At 49.4% G+C, this 12,138-nt stretch overlaps 1 protein-coding gene across 1 annotated transcript; it reads right to left on the bottom strand.

The window, feature by feature from the left end:
* Positions 1-794: 794 nt before the first annotated feature.
* CETP (cholesteryl ester transfer protein) lies at positions 795-9,420 on the bottom strand. The gene is made up of 16 exons (XM_079316328.1): positions 9,195-9,420; positions 7,591-7,705; positions 6,722-6,856; positions 6,168-6,238; positions 5,687-5,774; positions 5,515-5,584; positions 5,170-5,230; positions 4,474-4,565; positions 3,453-3,632; positions 3,053-3,103; positions 2,548-2,715; positions 1,784-1,851; positions 1,622-1,664; positions 1,465-1,534; positions 1,054-1,139; positions 795-960 (listed from the first exon to the last, which is right to left on the bottom strand). Exons 1-16 carry the CDS (start codon positions 9,340-9,342, stop codon positions 886-888), a joined length of 1,521 nt encoding a protein of 506 aa, XP_079172454.1. The 5' UTR covers positions 9,343-9,420; the 3' UTR covers positions 795-885.
* Positions 9,421-12,138: the final 2,718 nt, after the last annotated feature.

Raw genomic sequence — 12,138 nt, 5'->3', positions numbered from 1 at the left:
GACAAAAAAAAAAACAAAAACAAATACAAATAAATTAAAAAAAAAGAAAACAAACAACCCACCAAAAAAAAAAAAAAAACCCAAACAAAAAAACCCCACAACAACAACAAAAAAACCCCAAACATGAACTGGTACAGGAAAATAACTGAGCCAATTGAGATAAAGTATTGCACTGCAATAGGAAGGAAAAGGAACTTGCTGATTGACTAGATACTTAAACTTTCTCTTATAATCTCTTTGGTTTCCTTATAATTTTCATTGCTTTTCTCTTCTTTGCTATCACTGTGTCAACAACATGGCCATTATCAGTTTGGAGCTCTACACTGAACTATCAGGGGCTGTAAAGAAATTACCGTGGGCACAAGATCTCTCTGTTGTACTGCACTGCAAATTCACCTCTCATTTACCTTTTCAGCCATTACCAGGTCTTTTAGCATTACTGGTTCTGAGCTTACTTGGAGTTTGGTAATATCATTTGACTTGCTGGATTCTGTCAAAATTAGGAGGTTCTTGGCAGAAGTGAAACCCAGGATGAGCACAAAATTTCCAAAATGTAACAACAGGGATGCCAAAAGGTGGCAAAACCCATTTTTGCTGCCTCCTGAAACCCAAAGCCTGTGCACTTCAAGAGCCCAGCCTTGATTCCTAAAAACACAAACCCTTTAAATATCCTGAAAAAGTATCATGGATTGAGGTGCAGACTTCAAAGTCTTGGCAGAAGAAAGGCTCCGTGGAAGCACAGTTGCACAGAGCCTAGAATGTTTCTCAGGAAAAGGAAATAAAATTCAATCAAAACTGATTTAAAGCAGCTCATCTTTTATTTGTTCAGGTACAATTTTTCTGGTTGTACACAAGTTCCTCTGTTCCTCTGTGAAGGGATGAGCTCTACAAACTTCTCTCAAGAAAATTAAGAAGCACATGACTGGGGAAGCCAAAGTCAAGCTGTACAATTACATATCCCTAAAAAGTGAGGAGAGAACAGAAAATATAATATTAGTTCATGCCACAATCCCAAGAGAGATTGAGAGCTGGGTAGTTCTGATCTCTGCTTACCTTTCCAGTGATGATCTCAGGATTTATGATATCAAAGAGATCAAGCCTTTTGCTGTTCATCAGTGAAGTCAGAGCTGACCCAATACCTGTGGAATCAGCAAACCCATCCAGTTACAGGGATGTCCATCCTGGCTTGCTGCTCATCATGTACTGCCTGTTGCCAAGAGCTAATTGTGCCTCAATGTCCCATGACCTTCAGCCTGACAAAAAAGCCACTTTTTCCTTCTCCCAGCCATTTACACAGGGATCCTCATTCCCCAAGTGTATCCAGCAGAATTTCAAGCATTAATGTGGTCCCCCCCCATCCCAGTTGTTAGTATTACTGATGGTTTTTTTCAGTGGTCTGGTTTAGGAGATCTGATGTTAGACAATTTATGGAGCAGGCTGGCAATTCCAAAAATGAAAACTCACGTGAAGTTACTTCTGGAATGCCAGCAACCAAAATCATATTCTTCAGGAAGTTTTGTATGGATGAGTCTTCCTGAAAACCAGAAAATTCATACAAAAATGCTTTAAAAGACATTGTTTAGCCTCAAATGGCTTAGAGAATACTTGTTGTAGGACTTACCCCACTTGGATTAGCTGTGCATTTAAACACCTTAATCTCTATGCTGAAGGGAAGGAGAGAAAAGGGGGGAAAAAGGTCACTAAAGGCTGCAAAGTTCCTCTTTTTGTGCTGCTCTTAAACATGGATCAAAAGAGGCAACTCTTAAAAGGGCAGAGCACCAACCTGGAGTCCACAGGTTGCAAAATGAGTTTCTTTTCTGCGTAGGTAGCTTGGATAGTGACGGTGACTTCCTGCAGAGAGAAGAGCAGCAGGGTTCAGGCATAGCCTTATAGCAAGGAGCTGCATTTGGACATTTTGGGGTGTTTCCTAGGAGCCAGAGTTCAATGTCCTTTTGGCTTTACCTCCATATAGTGCTGGAGAAGGACAGCATTTTCCTTCTCCACCCCTCATGCCCACAGCCTCAGTCTCTGAGGCTCAAGGCTGGCTCATCCCCTGCACTTTTGCTCTTTTGTAAATCCTGCACAAGGCTTATATTTTAAGGTTATATTTTGAGCTTCACATTCTTCAGAGCTCTATCTCCATTTCTGACACAGTTATACTCTGAGTGGGGACCTGAGCTAGAATTTGGGTACAGGGAGAGTTCAGAATAAATACATTCCCACAGTGCCTTCATTCTCTCCCAAAATATCTCAGTGGCACTACCCTGTGTCAGATAAAGGGGACTCATCAGAGCTTTCTGCTGCTTTGACCACCTTGCACACTGATAGTGTGGCCAAATTGAGGGGGCATTGAGCCAGCATGGTCACCATCATCATTCCCAGGCTCAAATGGCCAAGGAGCAGATGGGAGTGTTAAAAGAAACTGATTTACCTTCTCACCCTCCCCAAAGGGCTCCCTCCATCGCTGTCCCTGCACAGCAGGAATGGTCCTGCCCTGGCACAGAGCCTGTCCCAAGGGTTTCACAGCCAGGAGGTGCCAGGACTGACCTTCTCCATGTACAGAGCCACCAGGGGTTCCTCTCCTGCCAGAAGGATGCTGAGCTCCACTGCTACCAAGGACCTCACCACTGTCCCTTCAGGCTGAAGAGAAATCTGGGGCTGGGTGAGACTCCACACCTTGGCCACAGAGTCGTTGTAGGAGGTGCCTTGAAAGATCTGCTCGAGTAAGGAGTAACAAATGAGTAGTCAGGCTTTTTCCATGCCAATTTCATGCCAGCTTGCCACATAGTTGCATTCCTTTTGCAGTCCCCAGTTCCTCCCCCTGTTCACACAGGCCAAATAACTCAGCCAGGTTTCAGGGAGACCAGCATGGAAAATGGAGAAATCCTCCTTGCAAAGCACAACTGCTTCTCCATCAGCCCCTCTTTTTCTCCATCTGGCCCACCCAAGACTCAGATTGTCAAGGGAAGATTCCAGGTTGTTATAATACAACAGAATCCATCTGAAATCTCCTCATTTGACATGCAACACTCTGAATAGGACAAAAAGTTACCCTCTGCACTGCCTTCTGCTGCACTTCTGTGTCTTCCATCTCAAACAGCTCCTTCAAGAAACAAACCAGAAACAGATTGTGGGAAAACAGAGGACAAGGTTATGGTTGCTCCTGGTACAGGCTGGACAGCCCAGAGCACTGAGGTGGGGCCAGTGCCCAGTGCAGGTCATGGCTGAGCTCCCCTTTTTCCATCTCAGCCACCCCCCAGAAAATCACATCCCTTTACAACTCAGCAGACAAGTTTTCTAGATGGCACCAGTTCCAGGATCACAGTAGTGACTGGCTGTAGACTTCATTCTACAGAAACCAGCTCTCACCAAAACACGGTCTTCAGTGAATTTTTCACTTTCTGCCCAAACTATGATGCATGAGGAAAGGAGGGCACCCCTCTGGGCATCACCTGCAGTTTCTGCCCGCTGAGGCTGAGCAGCAGTCGCCCATCCAAGAAAGCTGCAGCTGCCAGGGAGCTGAGGCTGTGCTCAGACAGCCAGAAGTAGAGCATCCGGGACTGGGTCAGCAGGGATGGGGAGAACACAGAGTCACTGAGCACACTGGAGCTGTTCTTGTACAGGACAAGGCCCTGCAGGGGAAAACAACTGTGTTGGCCACAGCAAGCAGCAGGGGGGCAGGACACAAAGCCAACACCTGCATTTGCATGGCAATGTAAAGGCCTGGCTGGACACAGGAGGTTGGCATCATGTCTTGGGTTGCAATACAGGATGTGGCCAGAAATGTGTATTCTATCTTCTGCTGGAGCCGGGTGGGGCAGTGATTCCTTATCTCTGTGGCACATACCATCTGCTAATGGGACATCTTTAAATCAGGTGGGGCAATCATCTTTATCTTCTCCACAACCCATTCTCCCTCCAGGAAGATATCATCTGCTGCTGGGCCATTCAGTCCCACTGTATGACTGATAAAATTACATCATCCCACTGGGAGATGCTCCAGCCAGGGGGAGGAACCAAGCAGCCTTTCCTACCCAGATAAAAAACTGAGATTTTGGATAGCAAGTTATCCGTCTTTCCACCGGATTCCAGAGGAAAGCCAGACCTTTCCACATCATCCCTGGACCTTCAGAGGAAACTGCACCTTCTCCAGGAGCACTGCTCCAGCTGAACCACATCTACCACTGCAGGAGGATGCAGCCACCATTGAATGGGACTGCTGCCACCACCCTGACTGACTGACAGGGTGTCAGGCTGGATTCTGACTCTGCCAGGGTTGAGATTGTTCTTTGGAGGGAGGGGGTTTACATTCTCCATTTCAAAGAGAAGTTTCTGCCTTCATTGGCAGGCACTTGTCCTTCAAACCAGGACACATCAGCAGTGCCACAGCCTGACAGAACCTGCCCCTCCAAGCCCTGCAGAGCACACCATGGCCAGAAAACACTGGGTGTCTGAGCAGCCTGGGTCCTTTACCTTGTGGTGGGATTCTATGTAGTTTGCTGTTATGACAGGGTCTGATGCGAGGGAGATATCGACCATGATCTCCTTGTCTCGGACAAAATTGGCTGCAGGGAGAAAACACAGAAACCTCACACCAGAAACAGGACTTTGAGCAGAGCTTGTGCCAGTTGCTTTTAGGACTTGGTGCAGGTGGTGACAGAGGTTTTATGAAAGAACAGAGGGGTGGGACAAAGGCTCCCATTCCTTTGGATGCTCTGGTCTTTCTACAGCTCAGTGACTCTGCTTCTTCATGAGGAAACTGGGATAATTTTACATTCCACAGTTGTACATTCCACTCCTTTTCCCTGATATTTGGAACTGGGAAAATCTCCAGATGCTGTACAAAGTCATCCCTAATACTGCAGTGCATGCTCATGTTCTAGCTGACATTAGCCCTGCAATATCTTGCACAGCTGATCAGCACACACTGGAGAAATCCCTAATGAATTGAAATGTCTTTGAATCCATGTAATCACCCTAAAAGATCAATCTGATGCAGAAAAACCCAAACATAACATTACTAAGGTTTATTTTGCTGCTGTCTGTGGACTTGGGATCCCATACACAGTTTTGAAGGACATTCTTGATGGATGTGGCTACCATTCTGCTGGGGCACAAATATTAAAAGCTGAACATAAAAAAGAAAGCAGAAAAACCAAGAATATTTACCTGCTAAATCTAGTATAAAATTTGTCAGCGTCTGAGCAACAGCATTTATTTCCTTGCACACCTACATGAGGAAAGAAGGAGGAAAAAATTAGGGGAATTAATAGGATTTTGGATTGTAGAGCAAAGATGAGTCTCATTGAGATCTAGGGACTGTTGGTCAGAGTCCAGCAGCCTCAGGGTCAGCAACACCTCTCACTTTGCCCAAGCTGCTTTTTTATTGAGCATTCAATTTATTTGTCTTATTTTTCATTAGCACTAACATTACACTGCTGCTGTCCTGTGGGCAAGAAGAGTGTGTGGCACACAAAACTACAGAGCTTTCCTCAGTGCCCAGGCTGCTCTTACCTCCCTCTTGAGCACCAGCTTCAGAGTGAAGGAGATGAAATCTGTGAAGAGCTGCTTCAGCCAGCCAGGTCTGGGTAAGACAGGGAGAACAGTCAAGGACCACCTGTGGTCTGCACATTTGGGAACCAGCAGGGGGACAATAAATCTCAATTTTGGAAGGGGTCAGACTCACTGCTTGTCTCCTTGGAGGTGAAGTGTGAGTTTGTGGAAGGTCAGGTAGCAGTCTGAGGCATCAGGAGTCACTTGGTGCTTTTGGCACACTGCATGGGGCAAAAGGAAAAAAAAATATTGTTAATTTGTCACTGAGAGGAGGAGCGCTCTTTGCAGGCACTGCAGGCTTGGAGCAGGGCATCACTGCAGAGAGCCAGCCAGGGCTCCCCACATCTCCCAGGGGATGTTTCCAAAAGATTCCAGACCCTGCCAAGTTGGGGCAGATGGGGCTACCTTGCACCTGGATGGTTTCTGCTCACAGCTCCAGCTGAGCTGGTCTACCAGGCACCCTTCTTCACCTGGATACCTGCCAGCTGCCCTAGCTCCTGCCAGCAGAGACCCAGCAGAGACCAGGAGATCTGAACAGTACATGCAACCCACAAACCAGAGTGGGGAGGGAATTAAGTCATATTGCAAAAAGTTGGGGTGTTATGGGTACTTACTCAGATCAATATTTAGCTGGAGGTCAATGGAAGATTCAATTTCAAAATCAACTGAATGAAAAAGCTGCAAGCTGTAATGGCAGAAGAGGGGACTTTTAGGAACCTGTGCCAGGAGCAGCTTCTCCCTGACAGATGTGGATTTTATAACACCTCACATGTGTCATTACACTGCTATAGCCAAACCCCCAGCACATCACAGCCCATCTCAGATACTCTGGCTTAAAATCATTGCCAACTGCTGCCTTAGTGGCACTTTGGTACATTAACCCTCCTTTTTATCCACTCAGAGTTTACAGAGCAACAAAGAGGAGAGAAGGAGTCAACTCATTGACTTTGGCCATCTGGCCTTGTCCTGCAAGGTGAGGACAGAAAGGCAGAAAGTAAAATGGGGCTCAGAAGCACTGCTGGAGTATAAAATCCTGTCTCAGGCAGTGATCAGTGCAGCCATTGCCAGAGAGGTGAGGAGCTCAGCCCCTCACTTTGCCACAGGCCAGCCCCAGGGGCAGCAGCAGGAGCTGCTGTGGGGCTGAGCAGCCCCAGCCCCAGGTACTCACAACCAGGCTCCAGCATAGCCGTAGGTCAGGGTCCCTTTGAACAAGGCTGACACGTTTTTAATGGAGATGTGGATGGCATTGTCCTCCTGGAGCTCCACCTCACTCCTCTCGATGGACAGATCATTGACCTGGATGCTAGAAACAGCAGAAACAGGGTTTGTCCCCAGCCCAGAGCTGTTTGCTGTGATGGGGCAGGACAGGTTTATTCCTGAGGAATGGGACCCGTGCCTGTGCCAGACTCAGGAGTTTTTGCAAATCCCAGGGTACAGTGACAGTGATGCTTTTGCTCAGGCTTGGTGCACTGTGCAATGTTTGCATACAAGGCTGAGGAATGCTTTAAACAGGAAACATGGAACAATGCAACCTTGTCTTATTGCAGTGCTCTGTGCAGCTGTGGTCACAGCAGGAAGTCTGTTCTGTGAGTGCACCACTGAATTTGTGTCCCAAAATAAAAGTGGGTAACAGCAATACCCAGCCTGGTTTGTCACAAAGCACAGCCAAGTGACATCCTGCTGACAGGGGTGGCTCTGGCAGCCCTGGATGGGTCCCCCCTGCCTCTCAGTGTGGGCACCATCTGTCACCAGTGGTCACAGGGACATTACTCCCCATCCCCATTGTCAGAAATGAGCTCTACACCCTGCCTGGCTGGCTGCCCACTCAGTTGGAAAAATAAATAACTCTTAAATAACACATTAGTAGCCTAAACCTTAACATGGAAATGGTCTGTGAGGCTTAGATCCCAAACTGTGTCTGCCCCAGTGCAGACCTTTGCTTTCACCAGGAGCTGCTGGCTCAAGGCTCCCTCCAAGGCAGGTTTCTGGTCCCCTCTGTCCCCTGTCCCCTCCCCTGGCACAGACACAGGTACTCACTTGCTCAGCCCATAAGCCACCTGACCGAGGAGCCGCATGGACCTTTCCCCAGTGATGTTTGGGAATTTGGCATTCCTGAAGGCTGCTTGAATCACCTGAGCAGTTTCCTGGTTCACTGTTGGTGGAAGAAAAGGGCAAAGATGTCAAACTGCAATCTCTCCTGGATTAAAGCACTGCAGGAGGCTTTTATCTGAGGCATTTCCATTAGATCCAGGAAGCACTAGAAGTAGTTTCAGAGTAAATTAAAAAAAATTTAAATCCCTCATTATCCCAGCTGATGGCAGCAAGGGACAACAGCGTGTGTGGCTCGACAGCCACCAGTAGGAACTGTCTCCAGCTTGCACACACCTCAGGAGCAGACTTTAGAAATGTCAAAATGTGCTCATCCTTACACCACACGAGCTGTTGACTTTACCCCAGTGCTTTGCTTTGTTGCTGCTTACTTGTATTGCGGTCAGCTCTTGGGTCTGCAAAGAAAAATTTCTGAAAAAGTTTCTGTGCCCATTTTTCTAAGTTAGACAACCCATTACAGCCTCAGACACATGCTTGTACAGGACTTTTTCCTTCCAGAAATACTCTCTGTTAGTTCACAAATACATCTTCCTCTGCATGTACCATTGTGGGATGGGACAGGACAGAGCTGTTCCCACCCTCCATAGAAGAATTAAGTTCTTCCCTCACCAGCAAAGCTCCTGCATCTTTGCAAATAAACCCACAGCAGGAGAGAACCTTTTTCCCCCTTTCTTCATAATGACCTCAAGAAATAAGATTGCAGTGAAGAAAGAAATAAAACACACATTTGTTCAAGCTCTTTCATCATGCCAAGCTTCAGCAGGAACAGCACTAAATCTTGGGCTGAGGACAATTTTCAAGCTCCTTTGCCTGTTCAGGTTTTCACCTGTGCTCCCAGACAGGTGTTTACACAAGAGACAGAGAAGCAAGAACTCCCTCCCTCTGACTGTCACTGATTCCTGGCAGAGAGGAGCAGAGACAGCCCCAGGGAGGGGGAACAGCCCCGGGGAACGAGCACAGCCCCGGGGAACGGGAACAGCCCCGGGGAGCGGAAACAGCCCCGGGGAACGGGAACAGCCCCGAGGAAAGGGCACAGCCCCGGGGAACGGGAACAGCCCCGGGGAGCGGGAACAGCCCCGAGGAGAGGGCACAGCCCCGAGGAACCGGCACAGCCCCGAGGAAAGGGCACAGCCCCGGTGAACGGGAACAGCCCCGGGGAACGGGAACAGCCCCGGGGAACGGGAACAGCCCCGGGGAACGGGAACAGCCCCGGGGAGAGGGCACAGCACCGGGGAGAGGGCACAGCACCGGGGAGCGGGAACAGCCCCGGTGAACGGGAACAGCCCCGGGGAACGGGAACAGCCCCGGGGAGCGGGAACAGCCCCGGTGAACGGGAACAGCCCCGGGGAACCGGCACAGCCCCGGTGAACGGGAACAGCCCCGGGGAGCGGGAATAGCCCCGAGGAGAGGGCACAGCACCGGGGAGCGGGAACAGCCCCGGGGAGCGGGAATAGCCCCGAGGAGAGGGCACAGCACCGGGGAGCGGGAACAGCCCCGGGGAACGGGCACGGTCCCGAGGAACCGGCACTTACACAGCAATGCCGCGGGCTTGGTCATCCTGCAGACGATCCCTGTGGCTCTGTAGGGGAAGGGCCCAAACTCACAGGCTGCTGCTGCTGCAGGGACCAGCACCAGCAATGTGCTGAGGGTGCCCAGCATCATCCTGCCAGCCCAGCACATCCTCGGGCAGAGCAGAGAGCACTGATGGGACCGAGTGATCCCTGGGGGAGGCAGAGGCTGCTTTCATACCCCAGCAGAGCCCACCCGAGGCAGGACATGACCTGCTTCCTCCACTTATCAAAACTCATCACACATTTCCTAATCTTCCTATAGTTTCCTTGACACCATTCATGTTGCACTCTGCCTTCCTCCCTCAGCAGGGCTTGGGCTTCAGGGCTTGGTGCTCCTGCCAAGACTGCTTTAACTCAGGACATGTACACACCAGGGTGGGTGAAAAAGGCTGGAGAGTGGAAGAGGATAAAGTCAAGGGAGCAGCCTCAAGCCACTTCATCCTTTTTTCTTCATGCAGAAATATTCTTTATTTTGTATTCCTGCAGTATTTCCCCAGAAAAGCCATGTTTGAACGGTCCCTGTATCACTCGCTGCTCTCTCTTCCACTGATTTTATACACACTGTGGGGAAACTGAGGCATGCTCCTGGGAAAGGGGGTGTTTCCTGCTACCACTGGGAGATCCCACATCTCCCACATCCCTAAAAAACTCTATGACCACTGAACTGGAATGCTTTTTGCTTCTTGTCTGGGTTTGTGAGCAGGCTAATTTGCCACCATCCCACTAAGGCAGAGCTTTAGATGCTCCCAGACCCTCAGCTGCTCTTTGGGGAACATCAGAGAGCCAAGCTCACAGACACTCCTTGTGCACACCTGCCCTGTTTGCACTGTCCTCCTTCACCTCTGCTGTGCTGGTGGGGCTCATCCCAACCCCAAAACAACCTCCAGAACAAAACAGAGCAGGATTATTTCAGTAAGGAGGTTCACACCAACTCCCTTTTGCCAGAAAAGACTGAGGGAGAAGCACAGGTGAGAACCTGGCAGTGCTGCAGGAGCAGCCCCAATGCCCTGAGCAAGACAAGGTGCCAGCCTCCTCCTCTCCCTGGCAGATGCCTCATCCTCCCTGGGCAGGGTGAGCACATTCCTGAGCACATTTCCCGTGGGGTCCCTGCCGTGCTGTTTTCTTCCTGAGTTGAGGAGTGAATGGCCTCGGGTACCCCGCGGGAGGGAGGCACTGCCGGTCACTGACCCAGGGGAGCCGAGCATCTGCAGCTTCCTCAGGCTCCTCCAGGAGAGCAGCGTGCTGGCCATGGACAGGCTGCCTGCTGCCAGCCCAAAGTGCTTTATAAATGAGCAGCTAATTGTTGGAAACACGACCCACAAAAAGACAGCAGGTGCTTGAGCAGCAGAGCTCCCCCATGGCATCATCTCAGCTGTCACAGCATCCCTGCTGCCCTGGCCAGGAGAGCTCTTCCCAGGGCAGCTGCACACAGCATGTTACAAAAGGATTGGAATTCAGGAGGGTTTAACCATCTAACAGCTCTATTTTCTGTCCTCTCAGTTCAAGGGGTGTGGGCACAGTGGCCAACCCCTGGCATAAAGGGAACCCTGCAGCCCCCAGGAAGCCACAATGCACATCAGCATAAAGGGAAGGGAAATTGGCATTTTGATACAGGGGTATCTGCCACCAGGACAGATAAAAGCAGAAAGTCCCAGACCCATTGTGCTGGTCCTGGTAGTCCAGTGCATTCACAGCTCCCCTGCCCCAGCTCTGTGCAGAGTCTGCTGCCAGCAGCCAGAGCTCAGAGAAAAGGAGAGCAGGGAACTGCCGGGCATTGACCTCCAGTGGGAACAGGAAGGCTGGAGACTTTCTGCCTACAATAGGAAAAGCATGTGGAACACAGAGATGCTGTGAGCATCCTTGTCCTGGAGTAACCAGGCAGAGGCCAGAACAGCAGGGACACCACAGCCCACCCTCCTCCCAGTGCAAGGTCAGGCTAGGACAAGTCAGGTCACATTTAAAAGCCTAAGGAAAGGTTAATTTTGGCTAGCAGGAGGCAGGGCAGCCTTTAAACCCCCAAGAAAAGTTAAACACCCAAGCTGCAAAGGGGATGCTGGAAGATGTTTTGATAAATATTTGCTGTGTAAGGCTTTATCTGAAGGCTGTGCACGCACACATGTACTCACCACCTTGCTGTGGACTGTCCTGTAACTGGGCTTGTTTTTCCCCACATTGTCCAGGGCAGAGGTACATCACAGTGCCATTAATCTTTGTGCTGCATTGACCAAAACATTTGGTGTAACCCTGCAGATGCTTCCTGAGAGAGCCTTCCAGGTACTCTGGCTGACCCTGACTCAGGGTCAGCCCAAAGACCACTGCTCCCATCTGTCCTGGAGGTTTATAAAACTGAGACTAGTAACATTCAAATACAATTTATTTTATAAACTAGTTAAATCAATTAAAGCTATGCAATATTTAAATATAGACTTGAAATGCTAAATGAAATTGGTATTACCCAAGTTACTCTCAACATTTTAGAAAGTAGGAGTAACCTGGAATCACACAATGAAGTGAGGGCTTTCAACCTCAAGTATGTCTTTGGGTGATGTCCTGACCCCAAGGGAGGGTTCCCCCACTGCAACTCCAAATTCTCCTGAAGCCAACTCAATTTCTTCTCTTCTATACCAGTATTATGCATAACAACCCCTAAAAAGAAAAAAATAACCTGGCACACACGGGTGACCGTAAGTCAGCCCAGGCTTTTCACAGCTGAGGGTGCCCAGGAGAGCTGGAGCCAAGTGCAGCAGCTGTATTTCTGTGGCACTGACCCTGACTGGCAAACCCAGACTGAAAGAGCAGAAAATACAACTATGTATTGTAAACCACTAGTATACTACTGTAAGGAAATGGGGAGGTTCTTCTGCAGCACAGGACCAGAAGCATTTCCCAGGATTTTCTAACCCTC

The sequence above is a fragment of the Erithacus rubecula genome (assembly GCF_903797595.1).
Source record: "Erithacus rubecula genome assembly, chromosome: 12".
NCBI classification, from domain to species: domain Eukaryota; kingdom Metazoa; phylum Chordata; class Aves; order Passeriformes; family Muscicapidae; genus Erithacus; species Erithacus rubecula.
This window is presented reverse-complemented; position numbering and strand designations above follow the sequence as displayed.

Coding starts and splice junctions, on each gene's coding strand:
- CETP (XM_079316328.1), bottom strand. CDS start 9,342: ATGTGCTGGGCTGGCAGGATGATGCTGGGCACCCTCAGCACATTGCTG. Junction 3,633..4,473: donor ACATAGAATCCCACCACAAG/GTAAAGGACCCA, acceptor TTTCCCCTGCAG/GGCCTTGTCCTGTACAAGAA. Junction 1,140..1,464: donor CATTCCAGAAGTAACTTCAC/GTGAGTTTTCAT, acceptor CTGATTCCACAG/GTATTGGGTCAGCTCTGACT.